This window comes from Ascidiella aspersa, chromosome 8 (assembly GCF_963924565.1).
Source record: "Ascidiella aspersa chromosome 8, kaAscAspe10.2, whole genome shotgun sequence".
Taxonomy (NCBI): Eukaryota; Metazoa; Chordata; class Ascidiacea; order Phlebobranchia; family Ascidiidae; genus Ascidiella; species Ascidiella aspersa.
In genome coordinates, this window is record NC_139454.1 from 15208614 (window position 1) to 15226918 (window position 18305).

Consider the following 18305-nt stretch of genomic DNA (forward strand, 5'->3'; position numbering starts at 1 on the left):
CGAACCGAAACTGAACCAAATTTTTTGAAAGGAGCTGTACCTTTTTAACCGAACCCGAATCCGTCAAAAAACCGGTTCACACCAGCATCAAGTCACAACCTGTATTATACAGAGTCAAGTTAGGCCTATGACGTGTTTAAAATTTATGAAAAAATAAATGTAGGCTATATTAAATAAAACGTTGCTTTTCAATTTTTAAATTGTTTTAAAAATGAGCTTCCTAACTTTTTAATAAGTCACGAAACTTAGGTTAAATACGAGTTACAATTCAATAATAATTCTCTTTTTTAGATTTAACGCAACTTCTATTAATCTTCCAAACCGGAACCGGTTTTGTTAATAACAATTGTCAAACTGGAACTTTTGATTTGCTCCAAACGGAAACCAGAACTAAACCGTATATCCTTGAACTTGAAAAGTCAAATTTCTTAGATTTATATTTGGAAGAACGTAACTTGAAAAGTCAAATTTCTTAGATTTATATTTGGAAGAACGTTCAGTCAGACTTGTCACATATTGATCTGGTTTGTTAAGTTGATACTAACTGTTACGACACACATGACTATGTTTTATTACTAGGGCGATTATTTTTTGGCCTGAAAAAAAAAGTCAAAATCGATTAAAAATACACATAAATCGTTTATCAAATGAAAAAAAAAACTTTTGTAAGCGTTTGGAAATTATTATTCTGTTAAAATGTTATCCAAAATTTTGTTTCGTATTACATCCAACTACATTTCAACTGTATTATATATTTAATAAAGCAAGATACTTTATTTGCGAACAGCCAGAACTAGTCTGGTTTATCGCAGCAGTAGGTTAAGCTCGAACTTCATTTTTGCTTCAGATAGTTGTGCATTCATAATTAGGACAAAATTTGTTACATTTAATCTATCAAACAGTATTGCTCAGTCTTTTGTCGCTTGTGATTTGCAATTATCCCATTTTCTTTTTCGATTATATGCTAGGTCTTAAACAAAAACTTTTCGCCATTATTTTTACCTTTTATTTCAACTGTTTACACAACATTTTTCAAAATACCCAGCGTCGGCATTTTCACTGTTGTTTGCCATTTTAATATGACAAAAATATCAACTAAGCATTTCCAAGCGTTTGCATAAACCCGTAAAAATAACTGCTTTGTGCTTGACCAGTCGTTAGTAAAATATCAAAATCGAGTGATTAACGACGCCAAGACACACATTTTTAGTTATTGGTTTTTCTCTTTTGAAATCAGTTACAAACAAGATTGAGCAGTGTTTTGTTACTTAATGTCAAGGCATAACCATCATAAACACCAATTCCTACGGCGAAAACCCAGCTTAGATATGGTTGTGTCCAAATCCAAAAATGTTACTATTAAACAGTGTTGTAAACAAGTCATTTTAAAACAACACAAGTCCAATTCAAGCCTTTAGAAAAAACAAATCCATCCAAGCCATCAGTTTCCCAAGTCAAGTTCCAGTCAATTCGTTTTTAGAGCAAGTCATCTCCATGTCAAATCACTAATATCAAAATAAAGCGACAAACTATTAAAATTGTTAAACTCGTCCGATTACGAGCAAGGTCGCCTAAAATTAACAAAAAATAACATGTAACAATCTAATTGCTTCAAGTGCAAACCTAGTGTGGGGACTGTTTACAAAAACGGGTATAAAAAATATAAAGGCATTTTTTAAATTTCATCATTCGCCTTATGAGCACGGAGAAATCACGGATAAAACAAAAACAAATGCATAACAAAAAATTCAAATGTGACTCGCGGACCCGAGTTGGTCTATTACGATAAACTATCCTAAGCATGACTAAACTATTCGCTTTGTTTTAACGTTAAAGAATGTGTTTTTCTTCTCTCGAAAGAGAGAGACTTTTTGTATTTATTTCTTTTCCTGGGCTTAAACTTGGTAATCTTAGATTGCCACAAATATTTGGCGTGATCTCTGAAAGTAACACATTATTTATCAATAAAACTCGACATCACAACGGAAATTGCAGTTTATTTAGGTAGGGGAAGAGCTTGTCTCCATCCAGCGAGAAGATTTTTGTGCAGACGGGCGATCAAGCTAGAGTACGTGGTGAAATTTGCAACGTTGTAAATTTCTAAAGGATCGGACTCGCGTAGATACAGCTCTTTGGCATAAACCTTAAAAAAACAATGTTAGTTAATTAAGTGTTTTGTACTTGCTGTTAACAACTTATATATCTAAGCAATAATTACTTGGCTTTTCAGATAACAATAAAGTTGCAAGCTAGATTTTGGATCAAAAAAAAAAAAAAAAAAAACCTGTGAGGAATAACATTTGTAATTAGCCATTGGTACACCTCTTTACATTAATCTATGGAAAATGGTTTGCCGACCACTGATGTAGGGCAATGGGGTTAATTGTCGTTGACATTTTGTCCTGCTTGGTTGTTTATTTTGTTGCAGTACAGAAGGTCGCAAAGTAGCGATGAAGGAAGGGACCACAGATAACTGTTTTGGCCGGCTGAGATACCATTAAGTTTCTCCAATAGAAACTAGAAGACAAGTAATACAACACAATAGGAATCAGGTTTGGCAGGTGGTAGGCTACCGCTTGATAGAGACAGAAGTTTTTACTCCAATTGATAATGATCGAAGGTTGTAGTAAACGTGGTAAGAATACCAAAGCCCATACAGAAGTAGGTATCATTTTTTTGACTATGTTGAAAATGAATAAAGAGTTATTCGAAAAGTTCAAAATGATACCTAACTCTGCATGAGATTTTATATTCTTACTATACAAAAGTGTTAAAGAGAATAACTTTCAGCCAGACTTGTGTGACTATAAAGAGACTCAACCTCAACTAATTAATAATTATTCGGATACCACGGCGATAATACAAAATGTCATGTAACATAATAATGGTCCAGGCCAAAGCTTGATGGCTTTTTTCATGTGGTTTAACCAGCCTATAACTAATAGTTCGACGGATAAAATTGTATGCCATTTACGAAGACGTAACTTCTAGATTATTTTGATTAAATATTGAATTAATTTGGAATAAGTTCGAAAAATATTTTGTTTGTTGCAACTGTAATTATTTAACATTGCCGGGACAATGTTTTGTTTAAACCATGCGAAGGATACATGGTAGGCTATTAAAACTGTTAAATGTTGTATTCAACCTTAGTGTCGCTAGTTGATCCGCCCACTTTACAATAAATCTAGATGAGCAAGAGCAAAGGTTTTTGTGTATGCAAGGATCAAACTGAGTATTTCTGACCATTTATAAGGTGTGGACCTTTGCGTTCTTGTGATTGGGCCTGTAGCCACCCTTCATATAGGATACGGCTTAAAATCTTCAAAATAACATTTGTATGAGAAATATGGGTGACTGACTATTTTTCAGACTATCTACTATATAAACGAGAAAGTTTGACCGCGTGCGTGCGCACTTTTTTTTTGCTCGGATATAACCCAGTGGTTTCCAAAGTGGGCGTCAGCGCCTCCTTGGGGGTGTTAAAAAAACGGAAAACTGTTGACACGCTATTTTCAAACCTTTCCCATACAAGTAATATCGAATTACGTGCATCTTACAATTTGTCTTTGATGATTGCAAGAAAAGACAAGCCGCATACGATTGGCGAATCTATGATGGGCCGTTACCGCGGCTTCATGGCATTCCTAAAGGCAGCGAATCCAAACTTGCTTATAAATTCATTGTTTGATTCATCGGCAGCATTTGGTCGTCAAGAATATGAGTGGTAGTCTTAAGACTTAACCTCTCATTGAAGACTGTTTTCATCAATGCAATAAACAAAATTAAAGCGCATGCGCTTAACACACGCTTGTTTAGGCAATTGTGTAAACAGAACGACGAAGCCTTTGAGCGCTTACTTCTACACACGGAAGTAAGATGGCTCTCCAAGGGAAATTGCCTTGCGCGATTTTACACACAGATAGATACTATTCAATGAAACATTCACACATATGTGTGTTAATAACTGAGATCTAGCCCTTCAAAGCTGCTTTTTGACCAACGACTACGGCTTACGTATAATTAGTACACCGAAAGCCATCGCAGACTCACCGAATCTGTTGATCTATGATGCAAGCAAAGCAGACTAGAAAAACAACTAGCTTGCAGCGAGGTTCGAACTCACGACCTCCGGTCAAGCCGGGACCGTCGCTCTACTAACTGAGCTATGCAGGCTCAGAAGGGAACGAGTCCCTTCTATGAGGTTGCTTGTACTAACATATTGAGCAAGCATTGGCGCATGGTTGTTTCTCGACGCGTTACCTTCTGAGTCTGCATAGCTCAGTTGGTAGAGCGACGGTCCCGGCTTGACCGGAGGTCGTGAGTTCGAACCTCACTACAGGCTAGTTGTTTTTCTAGTCTGCTTTGCTTGCATCATAAATCAACAGATTCGGTGAGTCTGCGATGGCTTTCGGTGTACTACAGATAGATACTATTGTGGAATTCTAAGAAAGGTGTGACCTTGGCCTTGCAAAAGAAATTATTGCTATAAAAAATGATATCACATACTTGTCAGATATATTTTTCAAATCTAACGAATTTAACCTAACACTTCAGGGCAACAAGGTAAATCTAATCAAGGAAAAATCAGCAGTGTGTGGATTCAAAAATAAGCTTGTGTTGTATAGGCGAAATGTAGCTAGTCGCTAATTCTTTTAGTTTTCCAGCCTACAACAACTTGGTATCAGCAACAAAAGTATTTCTAATATTGATGTTGGGAAATACAGCAACCATATTCAGGAATTGCATGAAGAAATGGAAGTTCGGTTTCAGGATGTATTACAATTGGAGATTCCTGACTGGCTAATCGACTCATTGCCAGGATATTACTCTATCCGTAACATTACTTTTTAGTAACATGGTAAACTACCTTTTTAAATCATCGGCAATAACACGCGTTATAAATGTTCAAGGGTCAGTTGACCCATGTTTTTTGTAGTAGGTCTACACTCGTGCAGTCACGATTCTTTCTAATGCAACAACTTTCTAACTACTATGAATGATTTGCTGATGGCAGGTAGTACAGCATGATAGATGCTTTTTGATGTCACTAGAGATATGATAAAACAAGCTTTATTATCGAATAATAATGCATAACTACAGACTAAGAATGACGACAGATAATGTTTAAAACATAGCTAATGTTTAAAAACATTCGCTAAAGCCTATTGTTTAAAAACTTGACTAAATCTCATTGTGGATCCTCTGAAACTGCTGCACGAACCCTAGTTGGTCCGCGGACCCTAGTGTGGGAACCTCTGAGGTAGAGGTTCTTAAGCTGTGAGTCGTTATAATCTTCTAAGGACGTCGCACAAGTATTCAGTATTAAAACTCAACGGCAGTAATACAGTACAATAATTCCAAAGAGGCCAAATTATATTTGAACACTAAAATACTTCTTAGAGCTTTCGGCTCCATGAGGACAAACAAACTTCAGTGCCAATCATTGATATCTTATACACAGATTGGAAACTTCGAATATTGCGAATTGGAGGTGTTTTTTCATTAATGTTAAAATTGCGTGGCTGTAAAATATTGCGCTGTGTCTGACTAATCGCCAATAGCAGACCAAGGAGCAGCAAAATAATGTTTTTTACAATTTCAAATATGCAAATGCAAAAAAGTTCTTGTTTAAATTTCTAGCATGTTTTAACTCAGTTTTACAAAAAACAAAATTGCCCGCAGTTCATTTGTTTGAGTCGCTGACTGCAGTCGGTCAACTGGTTAGGTTTTTACTGATATCGGTTCAATTCTCAAAAATCGTTCAATTTCTCGCAAAGATACGACTCATACGAATTAAATTTGCAGTCATTAGTGGTTTTGTCTTATTTGTGATTTGATCACAAAATCAATAAAGATGATTAGCTTCGCTGTTATACTCGCGCTTAGTAATTGGGTTGCCAAAAAATTAAGCTTGAAAAAATTAAAGGAGTCGCGCATATCATGGCATGTTGGTAAGCTTCGCAAATATAAAAAATAACATGTAGTGCAGCGACTTTAGCGTGTGTTTTTAGACATAAACAGTTTAGCCTGAAAACTGAAAATGTTGACATGAAGAATACATTAATTTAAACAGCGTGTTGTTTTGAAAAGGATTGTATAGTGTGCGGGAGTCCTTAGTCCATGACTACGTTGTTCGAAGCATTTTTAGAACACTGGATCAGAGTTGTTGTTGTGCTTAATTGTTATTTTTGTGATAAATTGACAAATACCTGTGACAACAGTTTTCTAAGAATAAAACACGAGCTATCATATAAAATTACTAAATAAACAGTTTGGTTGAATACAGAGTTAAAAAGTGGCATTACTCAAAAGAACTAACGCTTTTTTTCAAATTGAAAAGGCAAAGGTATCCAATATATTCATTCAAGATAAATATACATGAGTGACTATTCGAAAGCTCACACGAATTAGGTAAACCTAACACGATAAACTAATGGTCATCAAACTACTACGAAGCAAGAATTAAAATTCTTTCGGGCTTCGGCCTACAAATACTGCCGTTAATACAGCTAAAATGTTGTACGATATAATTATTAAATTGTAATGAAAATCTAAACTAAGTGATAATTTTATAAAGCTCACTACAGTTTTTGAAAACTTCGTAACGATAAAAGCAAGCGTTACAGTACCATGTCAAGTCAATGAAATATACATATACTTACGTGTACAATAACTGTGACCAAGCCCTTCCGAAATTGTTATTTGATAAACGATAACGGCTAAACGACTTCAGAAGGGTAAGATGACTGACTAATTCGCCATGTTTTTTTTTTAAACCGAGTCCGCATATCTTGTTTTGGGTATGTGGTAATACGAATGCAATACCTGGCTATAGTTGGCTTTGAAGGTAGTATGGTTGAAATGGACCCATTCTGTGTAGCGATACTTTTGTGTGCGCATGGTGTAGCCCATAATTCGAATGTCTTTGAGACTAGGAAGGTCACTGTTCATCTGTGGGAATACCGAAGGGCGAGGGTACTGGCTGAAGGCAGCGCTCTTCCATTTTATATCTAGAACATATATCACTGTTATCAAAAAATATATATTCTCAAAGTGTTTGTATCAATGCTTCGAATTGTCCTTGTCCGTCGATTTGCACATGGAAATCACCAAAGCAAAATATAAAGTTGTTGTTTTGCATGAGGTGTGTAGCGCATATTTTACTATTCCGCAAGCTAAAAAAAATAGGAACCACTGCTTTAAGGGAAGAAATTTACTAAACAATCTCTGTAGAGCTCTACCCGGTCGTAAAAACATAGAAAATCGGCTTTAGAAAAAAATGTCGTTATAATTTCGGTATTTTAGAAACAAAACTTCGCTTCTTGCCACACAAAACCACATATTTTTTGTTGAATCAAGCTAACAAGGTAAATTATTTACCAATAGTGTTTGGTAAATTTTTGTCCTTTTTCATAGCGCGAAAAGGTCCTGCTGTTTGTAAATAAATATATATATGACATAAGAATTTATACATGACATAAGCAGGGTAGTCATCGTTTTTTGCATTGAGCACTTTTGTTTTTTTAACGGGCCATTCTCGCATTATAGGCCGTTGGTGTTACCTACAGGCTACAGCACTTTTTTTAAATGTATTTGTTAGCAGGTGTCGGTAACCTTTTCCTGTGTTGATCCAAAGCTATACTCTGCAAGGTAGGCGGAGCGTATTAAATTAACTAAAATCGTACAGTTTATAAACATTTTACGAACAACTGTTAACAGAAGTAAATTTAAGATTTTCATGCATTTGAAACGCAAATGAGTCTGATTATATTTAAGAAAAAGGCAGAAAGCGTTCGTGAAGCGCGAAAAAAATTGCGTTTAGTTGGTTAAAGTTTGACTTCGTATGTACAGCGCCGTTAGGCTACAAATATTTCGTAATTGCAAAACATATGCAAAAAATAAATTTAGGTAAAGTTAAATTAACCACAAAATTGTTTACTTCTAGAATATTAGGCAAGGAAATCTATGTGAAAAAAGCCTAAATTTTAAACCAATTGCATTTTTTTTGCCGATTCATACCATTAAAGCTGCCATTAACTCGCCAGAAAATGTCGTTATAAACACTTTATAATTATTCATCCATAATTATGCGTTGTTTACATCAAAATTAGTCTGATATTAAACAAAATACTGAGGGTAACAAGATTGCAGTTTCGTGCAGGTACTTAAAAGTGTAGCAATATGGTGCAGCAATATACCTTGTATTTAAACCAAACTGTTTACTCAAGAGTTTATTACAATAAACAGCAACAGCCGTTGTCTTTTTAATATACCAGAATATCAACTAGGACAGGTATGGCGAACCTTTTCATCGCGCGGGTCACAAACACGACTTTAATCCTTACAAAATGCACCAGGGGGTCATATATTTCATTATTTCCTAGTTTTATGCGAAACTTTTCTGCTCGTTGCCCGCGGGCCAGTGGTTCGCCATCCCTGAAGTAGGAGGTAATTTGGGCAAACAAGTTGTAAGCCATTTACCCCAGTTCTGAAAACCATTGTAAAAATTTGTACCAAGTGCAAGATTCTCGCGAAAGCGCCAATAAAATTGTATTAATTTGAATATTTTACCTGTATTAACAAATGTAGTTACACCTATCATCATATATAATTTTTTTTCTGCATCGATAGGCAGTGTCCAGAACAAATACTCTTACTAGTTCAAGTTCAAACTTTTTGCTCCCCAGGCTTTTAATTTTAAAGGCCTATTTTTACTTCAAGTTCTATAGATAGTAAGTTGCGGACCCAGGTCTGGTATAGAGTATCCAGTTGAAGAGCACTGGTCTAGCAGCACACTGGTTGCCACGCACTGCACTACACCAAGGGTGGAATTTTAGTGTGGTGGCTTATTGCTGTTGGTGTTTTATGAGAGATAGGGAGGATACATATAAACATTCTCACAAGTCGAAAAATAGAAATATTTTTTCATACAATAATTTTAATTTGAGTGTGGTTATCTGGACATAATATATGATTAGGAATGCAAATAATGCTTAATGCTATACTTATTGGTCCTTACCGTCAAACTATTGAATTGTGTTTTGTAAAATAAATGACTATTATAGAAAAATCGAGTCTATTTTCAGAATAAACAAACCCAAAACATTTGTGTTATTGGAACATCTGCACCGCAGCTGTGCGCCAGGCCAGCTAAATTTCAAACTGTATTTGAGGGAAAAAAAATTGCGCTAATTGCACACAACTTTTGTGGAATTAGAATAAGCTTAAAATAGAGAGGAATTATTGCGTTAATTCTTACTTTTAAAAAATGAAGACCCATGACATAACGCACATGAAAAGTTAGACTACTTTTTTGTAGAATCTACTTCTGCTTTTTTACAGAATCTGAAATCTAAAGAATCTGCATTGGTACATCACCACTGGTATTCATTAGCACAGACAGAGAGAAAAAGGAAGACGACTTAAAAGTGTTGTGAATTGTGTACTGTCCTTTTTTATTCTGTGTACATAAACTATTGTTTCATTGAACAATTATTTCGGCACAGAAAACAAACTACTCTATTCACTGATTCTTATAAACGCACACTTATCGATCAGCCAACCTGAGCAATTAGAGAAAGGCGCTCTACAGAGAAAAAACATGCATTGAAGGTTGACCCAGCCCATGTACAAGCAGGCAAAGAAAGATAGCATTTTTAGTATGGAAAATAATGATATCAAAATAAGAAAAAAAACGATACTTTACAAATGTAGATATTCGCCTAGATATTGGGTAAGTCACAAATAATGTTATCCACGTTTATTCTTTGACTGTCATCACGACTAGTGGGAAGTTTAGTGGAAACCACAAAATGCCAGTTTTCAATTACAGATTATGTATGAACAGGTTATCAAAGTTTGTATATCGTTACTTATCTTTAATACCTGTTAACAAATAGCAGTATTGGAACACATTAGTAACGCTTTGGGAGCTTATTATGACGGACTAAAAGACAATAAGACATATAACAAAAACATTACCAATGGTCAACAGCAATTTTTAAACGGAGCTGTGATAGATTGATTTTTAATGTGTTTTCGGCGCTGATTCTGAAAATGACCTCATTTTTTTCTAGCTTATCAGGTTTTTGTAATATTCGCTTTTTAATTTTTTTAATGTATTGCTGTATTATTAATATAGGCAAATTACCCACAGTGACATAATCCAACTATAATTTGACTCACACACAATTCTAACTGTTTATTTACTGATATCTCTTAAAATCAATATAGCAAAGATCTTTTATCAACAATTTTTTTAATTAAGGAGTTAATTTCCAGATGTAAAAACAACATCCGAGCTGAGTATACATATTGTTTAACAAAGTTCTCATAGCACTACAGCAGAAAAAATTGAAATGAATAAATGTTTGGTAATGCCAGATTTTAATCGGAAATGTTGTTGCATATCTTTTTTTTCAAATTTGAGTGACCAACGACAAGCAATGAATAACTTCAGATATCATTAAGTTGGATAATTGTACTTAAGCTGTTAGATTTAGCAAAGAGGCCTATACCACATAATGCCAAATGCGTATTTCACATCCTCCTCATGAAAGTCTTGAATTCTCCCTGATAAAGTTTAACATTAAATAGAGTTAATAAGCAAAACAAGTTCAAAACCACTTCTGTTTTCCAGACAGATTTAAACAGCCTTACTAGAGATGCGTCTCTTTCAAAAGAAAAGTCAAAACTGCTTGTATTAGGATTAAAATAAAACAACTTGGTTGACATTGATGTGGTACTATGACATTACGGACATAAAACTGAGACAACCTACAGTAGATGGTCTTTTTTGCTACAACAGCCTTGCTACCAACTTCATTACTAAGAGACTATAAGCCTAAAAGAGAGCAATAAGTCGCTGATATCACAAATGTTATAGCCCAGTGCTCCGCAACCTTTTTTCAGCTACGGCACACCAACAGAGCTAAAAAAAATTTGGCGGCACACCTACAAAATATATGAAGATCAACAATACACAAAAAGACAAACATACTAGGCAGCCCATAGATAAAGCAGCGATTAATGATTGAACGCGCCGGAAATTTGATGCATTACATTTTTTTATGTTTTGATTTTGCTATTTTACGGTCTTCCTGAAACAGGGGTCGGGAAACTTTTTAGCCAAGGGAGCCATAAAAGCCAAATATTCTTGGTTGTATTTCCATGAGGGCCATACAATATTTTTTAACATCTAGCAAAAAATAGCAAGCTGAGCAGGGCCGTTTATTTTGTTCTCATTTAAAGGACAGAACATGCTATGCAACAAAATGGAATTAGCTAAGTTTGTACAACTTTGATTGCAATGTTTTGTTGAAAAAAAGAGACACCTTCAAATGGGATATTCTCATTTAAAGGACAGAACATGCTATGCAACAATATGGAATTAGCTAAGTTTGTACAACTTTGATTACAAAGTTTTGTTGAAAAAATAGGGGCTTTTGGATATTAAGAGACACCTTCAAACGGGATAACAGTCTCTAAAAATAAATAGAATTCGCGCGAAGCGCCGAAAATTTGCTACTATGTGTAAAAAAGGTAATATAAGGTAAGGAAAGCCGCCATGGCCGCATCCAGTTTTAGTTGAGATCATGCTAAGAAATAATAGTTTAGATTTTTCTGCAAGCAAAAAATTCTTTATCGAAAAGGCCATATGGCGTCACAAAAAGAGCCATAGGTTCCCGACCCCTGTCCTAATTATCTTAAGACGGCCAATAGTCCAGCTATAAAACGAAAGTAAAACAACACTACCTCGAGATAAAACACAGTTCGCCAAAATAATCCAAAAATAATATCTAATTGTCGTAAAAACGTCTAAATCGGAAAGTCCCGTGGGAAAAAGACCTAAATAGCTAGAATAAGGCCTATACAATATTTTACCTGACCTAAAACCCCACCCCTAATTCCATCACTAACTTCACCTATCTCCAACCATACCTTAATTTCTAACCCAACCCATAACCCACCAATAACACCAAATAGGGGCAAACAAGCCAATGCATATTCAAACTAAAGGAGTCGAAGCGTCAAAACCAAATCATCCGATGCCAGACCAATGGCCCGCGGTCGTCTAATACACTAACACTACAGTTTAAGCGTTATTTTGTCCATTTAGGCCGTATTCCCATGAACTTAGGACTTATTCGACTGATTATAATTATTGAAGAGTGTCCTTAAAAACGCAAGTAAAACACCTCCAGGAACGTTGCGGCACACCTGGCATGCGGCACACCGGTTGCGGAGCACTGTTATAGCCTACGCCTAGTAAAATTTTGCTCGAGGAATGTAGTTCTATGTTTAGAATTTCTCTACAAAAATTTTCACTACTAAGCTAAGCAAAACAAAAGGAATCTTACTGAAACAAAATATTAGTAAAATTCCAAAGGATGCACATTGTAAAAAGGTGGAATTACCCGCTAGGCTGGCATTTAGTGACTGTGTGCTAAATTTTTTAGAAAATACAAATTGCATTATTTTCCGTTTCGGTGTTGATGATCTGCTTAGCTTAGCACATAGATTGGTTATGTATGTCACTCAAAGTACATTTTCTGCACACTGTGTTGAACTTCTTTTAAGAAAATCTTGGTTCAGTTAGTGACAAACAAAAACAACATTTTAAGCAATAAAACCCCGTCACGAAGGATTTTAGAAGGGGGTAATAGTTCAAGATTCATCATAAAAGTTCTATGGTAATGACTTGAGTCATGTATATAAAAAAGTTTCATGTCAGATGTTTTAAAGGGCCATGTATCAAAGTTGTGCGTTGTTTTTAATGCGTTTTTTCGGAAAATTTAAATTTAACGATATTTTTAAAATGTGATGTGCTAGAGAAAAACTAAAGGTATATATATTCAAAATCAGCGCAAAAAATACATCTAAGATAAAATACTCACATTCTCGTTTAGAAAAATAAGTGAAAATTTGTTGACCAGTGTTATTTTCTTTTGAAGACCACTTTAAAATTAGGGAATAATTATTTTGATCAAATGGACATTATGTGCGGTATAAATGTATTTTGAAAGGAATATGAATGTGGTATTTACTATATCAAAAATGGATAAAGAGTTAAAAATAACTTATGGGGGTGAGGGGAGTTAGTTCCCCATTATCCAACAAAATCTTTTGCACGCTAATTTATTTTTATTATGGTACCAACCAGTAGACTCTGATCCATGTCCCATATTTATTGCAGCGTTCTTTAATAATGGGACAAAGCTTGATCCTTCTGTACAGAAATCTACCTAAACAATAAAATAAACTGATGACGGAAATGCTAATACAAATATTTGTATTTCCAAGGGTGTTATGACCGAACATTGTTTCGGATTGTTGCTTGGATAAAAAAATGTTGTTTCAAACCAAACATACCATTAACCAGGACAAAATATATACACAAACCTGGTGAGGTGTACCTCTTTTTAATGGTGAAAAAAGCCCATCTGTAAAACAGTATAGTCCAACTATATTTTGTCACGGGCCATTGAAGCAATTCAGTTCATTTAGTCCGCCAATAGTGCAAAGACGGACCCAGGATTTTAGTTGGGGGGGCATGAAAAATCTTGCATTTGACGTCACAAGTTACAGTATAGTTCAGGGGTCGGCAACATCCGGCGCGCATGCCACTTTTGGCACAGGAGTCGATTTTCCCTGACACGCCAAATGATTTAACGCGCATCTTTGCATTACCTTAAGAAAGTGCAACCATTACATCATTAACATTATTATTTCACCATTAACACTGGCGCTAACTAAACGATTGCACACATTTCCAGTTCGTGTCACAAATTAGTGTCCTAACTGTTGTATTTACCACTATTTTTTGTGGTTGTTAAACTCGTTGTGTAAGACTAACCGTTCGTATTACATCACAATGCCGTAAAATTGTGTGATGTTTACTGCGTTACAGCCACTGAAGCAGGGCATTCTACATTGAAAGTAAGCGTGTGTTTTTGGTCGACCAAGCTAAAAGCCAAACTGATATTATTAACACTTCTAGGTATCGGTTGAAAAACGTCAAAGTATGTTCCAAACTAGCGGGCACAGTATTGTGTCCGTGGGTTCGTTTTTTCAGCAGGGTTAGGGTATACTTACAGAATTTAACTTAGGAAATTAGGTTTATTGGCGTCTCCCAAGATACAGAAATTAGACGTCAGATCATTTGTAAATGGGATGTCAGATCACAGCAGTGCTGCGAAGTCGGACTCGGGACTCGAGTAAAAGGTAAAAGTTTGACGTGTGCGCATGAGCAGTACCAGGTTTCGAAACGGATAAGGCAGCGAGGTGTAAATTGATTGGTGGAATATCAAATACAGGTTGTCTGAGTCGGACTCTGGTTGCTTTTAACCGACTCCGCAGCTTTAGTTACCGGTGTAAAACAAACATGGAAATTTTTCTTTGGCACGCGAGGTGACGATATTTTAAAATTATGCATAAACTGGTACACTGCATACGAAAGGTTGCCGACTCCTGGTATAGTTAGAACAATCTGAGAATTGTGCTTTGTTTCTTGAACGAACTGCAACCAAACTTTTCAAAAAGTAAAGTTTGGGGGGGCTTACAGCGGCAAACAAAAAGGAGATAATGCAGCAGTGTGTGGCTGGCAATTTTATAAATAAATGGTAAAATCTCCATAAAAATAACCTCCTGGGCCAATAAAATAGTCCTACAAGTAAAAGCTCAACAATTAGTTTTATACTTTACTATGTATGATAACAACCGCCAACCTATAGTATTGTATCATATGTTTTGCAAATCTATTTTTAGACAATTACCTTAAATGGTCGTTCTGGGCAGATTGGTGGGACTTGCAATCCTGCAAGTTCACTAAGAGTGGGAAACAGGTCAACGGCTTCAACTAACATCTTTGACTGGAATCCTAGGAATACATACAAATTTAAAACCAGAAAATGATAACACTTTTTACCAAAATGCCAATTACACATGTTCAAAGTAGAATATCTAGCTAATCTAGATAATAAGGGAAACTTATGAAAACCTGTTAACTAAATTGTTACCAAACAATTTCTTGGCCAATATATTTTTAAAGGTGTGTAATAACATGTTTTAAAATGTTGAAGTTCAAGTCTTGTGGGAAACCCCCCAAAAAATGTTAAATTTCGACAAATAAAAAAAAAAAAAATTTTCTTTTTAACCACCCGTAAGTAACTTGAGGGGTTAAATAAAGTTTTATCATGATTCTCGATTGATTGCTAACATTTATTTTTTACTACAGATTCTCCTTTGTAAAAAAACGCCACACTCACTTCTAAATTTACGCACAAATAAATAGTTTTTAATTCCTATAGATGTATGTTACTCAAGAGTTATTTCTCATTCACAATGTCAGAAGTTTAAACAGCCATTGTCTATGCCTTCTTCAAACTCAATATTATCGTAAAAGCCATTTTCTCATGTAATGCCTTTACATAATCCACAGGCCTAGATGCATATGACCCCATTCTTCTTGCAGCTGCATCGCCGGATGTTGCAATCTCCATAAGGAATACAGCTTGTGAACTGCAATAGCTCATCAGGAGCCATCGGCCAGTGTTGGAACTGGCTCATATCTATGCACATCTATTGTCCATCCATGACATGCGAGACAGAAGAGTAGGTACCTCTTCTGTGTTTTCGAGACATTCTTTAATATTTCGAACGTCATAAAACAAAGACGTTAAAGATGTGGTTAAGAAGAGAGGATGATGGCTGTCCGAGCTATGGTGCACAAGCAATACCAGAACGTCTGCATCTTCTGCCCGCACCTGTAGATATAACAACGTTTACAACAGATAACAATTTCCATCTGTCTGAGTTATGGTTTTTCATGTTACTCCATTACTTTCCCAGGCTCCATCCAATAGTTATACTAACTGAAGCATGTTACTGACCTCAACAGATCCATCTGAAGCAGCAGTAAGTACTTCTCTCACAATCGAAGTGTCAGCATTGTCACACTGCTTCACAGTGTTGTGATGTTTTCGACAGTGTTGTGATTTTTTTTTCAAATATTGAAGAGAGAAGGTGAATGAGCTCAGTCTTGTTATGAGTGTTGTCCAGAAACTTTTCTCTTGGGGTCCAGTTTGACATATCCGGTTGAATGTGGAGATTACAGCAGGAATTCTTGGTACGCAGATGTGGTCGTGTATTTGTAAGCAGTTTCTAGTTCCTTCATGAGTTGGCAAACACAGCCGTGCTCAAACACTTGTACTACTGGGTCTGAGTGTCTGGCTCCCATTTTCCCATCAGCCACCTTCTCCATGAAGGACTTCATGTCACCACATTCATCCTTACTGAAGGCAAGTTTCATGATGTGTTGATAGATGGCTGCATTGATGAGGAGGTGAGCACGAATTGCCTTGTCCAAACATCCTCCTTCAATGATGTGACTGGCTGTCTTGCTTCCAGGATAGATCAACTGGATCACATCTAGTAGCCCAGAATCTTCCATTATGTTACCAATTGGTCCAAGATAACATTTTAGCAGTTGAAAACGAAGTATATATTCAAAAATTGTGGGCTCAGTATTGTGTTTGTGACAGCAGACTGTGACCTATAAAGTGGTTTGCTGAATACCCATCTTAATTTAGGTACGTAAATGGATGAAACACAAGCTGTAGAGTCGGACCCAGATTAGGGATTCAACGAAATCGCAGATTTGCCTAGACAATTAATTGAGAATCATTTAACCCCTCCAAAGTTACTTAAGGGCGATTAAATTTTTTTTTTTTTTTAATTTTGATTTTTTTTAATTCTCGAAATTTAACAGTTTTTTTCTGGGTTTCCCACAAGACTTGAGCTTCAACATTTTAACACAATATTTTATAAAATGCCCTTATCTAGCAAGTATACCAGAGGTTTCTTTCAAATTCATAGAATGTGGTTGTCTTTTAGAAAAATCCTACCATAAAAATGTCAAAATATTTTTAAAACCCCAACTACAGCAAGTTTATCTTTAGGTACCAATAACTGTACTAAATTAAAAACCTGTCAATAATTTAAAGTTTTCTAGTTGGGACTGGTACTTAATCTTCCAGGGCTGTTAGATCAGGGTTCTGCATTATTTTATTTAATAAAAACAACAAAAGATGATTAAACAAATACCAGCTTCGAGCAAATTAACACCTAATTTTAAGTGCAAAACTTTTAGTATTTGCTTATCATCAATTTAGTATTGCTTTGATTCGATGAATGAAACCAGTTATACAACATAACTGCATAAGGGAGCGCACAACTGAAAACTGCATGCGTAAAAACCATGAATGTTTACAGAACACCGTTGTGATTATCGCAATTCACACTATTGTAATTATTGCAATTTGCCCTAAAATCTTTAACATTGCCAGATTACAAATTAATCATGTTCAATACTATACTCGTTGTTTATTATAGAGTAGACTACCTTTGTCGTCAGAGTAAAGAATTGTGCCTTCAAATTTCTGATTCTCAGTCCAAAAGTGCCAAAAGGTTAAGGCAATAGACAAGATTTTTAAATTCAGTGGCACCCACAGATAATAATAATAATTAATTATGGTATTGATAATTTAATTTACTAAAGCAAATATTTAAAACTGTGACACCATAACGATGTATATTATTAACAAATTTACAAATTATTTTTATCTAACATATGTGGCCGCTCAGTACTACCTTCAACTGCAAATTTAACGTCATAAATTGGACAAATCGATTTGGTTTAATATACTTTTTGCCCTTAATATATTGTATCATATGTGACCAATTCCGAGTTTTTATTATACAAAGTTTTTTAATTTTTGTTTTGCGGAGTATCTCGCATGTTTTATGTCATACATCTGTTGCTATTTGTTTGCTTTTTTCATTTTGTTTACTGGCCTACACTATGCACCAATCCGTGAAAAATAAGAACCTTTGCTATTTTTTACAATGTAGGCTTCATGCTTTCCAATCACTGTAAAGGGTGAAAAACACATGTAGGGATATTCAAAGTACAACCCCAGGGAATTATACAATGTAATCATAGTATACTCTGAATCAGTGTTTTTTAACCGATTTACTCCAGGGCGCACTTGTAAATCTTTGAAAACGTGACGGCGCACCTGATGAGCGTAAACTTTGTTTTGGTACCTTGTTATCTCTTCCGATTGCCAACAAGTTTTTATTACATATTATATTACCTATAAAGTATGGTATGCTCTATGAGATAATCCAAAAGACAAATCAAAAATAAAATAGGCCTTTAATAACAAAAATGATGAAAACACACAGTATGTTTGTTAGAGATGGATGGAAACACACAACAAGACCCATAAAGCAACAATATC

General features: G+C 35.4%; 2 protein-coding genes across 2 annotated transcripts in view; both read right to left on the reverse strand.

The window, feature by feature from the left end:
- Positions 1 to 820: 820 nt before the first annotated feature.
- The window catches only part of LOC146136278 (iduronate 2-sulfatase-like), a 30199-nt gene continuing 12714 nt past the window's right edge, over positions 821 to 18305 (reverse strand). Inside the window, exons 10-13 of the mRNA XM_083395972.1 lie at positions 14778 to 14881; positions 13163 to 13247; positions 6829 to 7013; positions 821 to 2143 (exon numbers count right to left, since the gene is read on the reverse strand). Of these exons, the coding sequence (XP_083252098.1) occupies positions 1997 to 2143; positions 6829 to 7013; positions 13163 to 13247; positions 14778 to 14881 (521 nt within the window). The 3' untranslated portion in view covers positions 821 to 1996. The remainder of the gene's footprint in view (positions 2144 to 6828; positions 7014 to 13162; positions 13248 to 14777; positions 14882 to 18305) is intronic.
- LOC146136279 (uncharacterized) lies at positions 15648 to 16453 on the reverse strand. Its single transcript, XM_083395583.1, has 2 exons — positions 15894 to 16453; positions 15648 to 15767 (listed from the first exon to the last, which is right to left on the reverse strand). Exon 1 carries the CDS (start codon positions 16451 to 16453, stop codon positions 16112 to 16114), a length of 342 nt encoding a protein of 113 aa, XP_083251709.1. The 3' UTR covers positions 15648 to 15767; positions 15894 to 16111.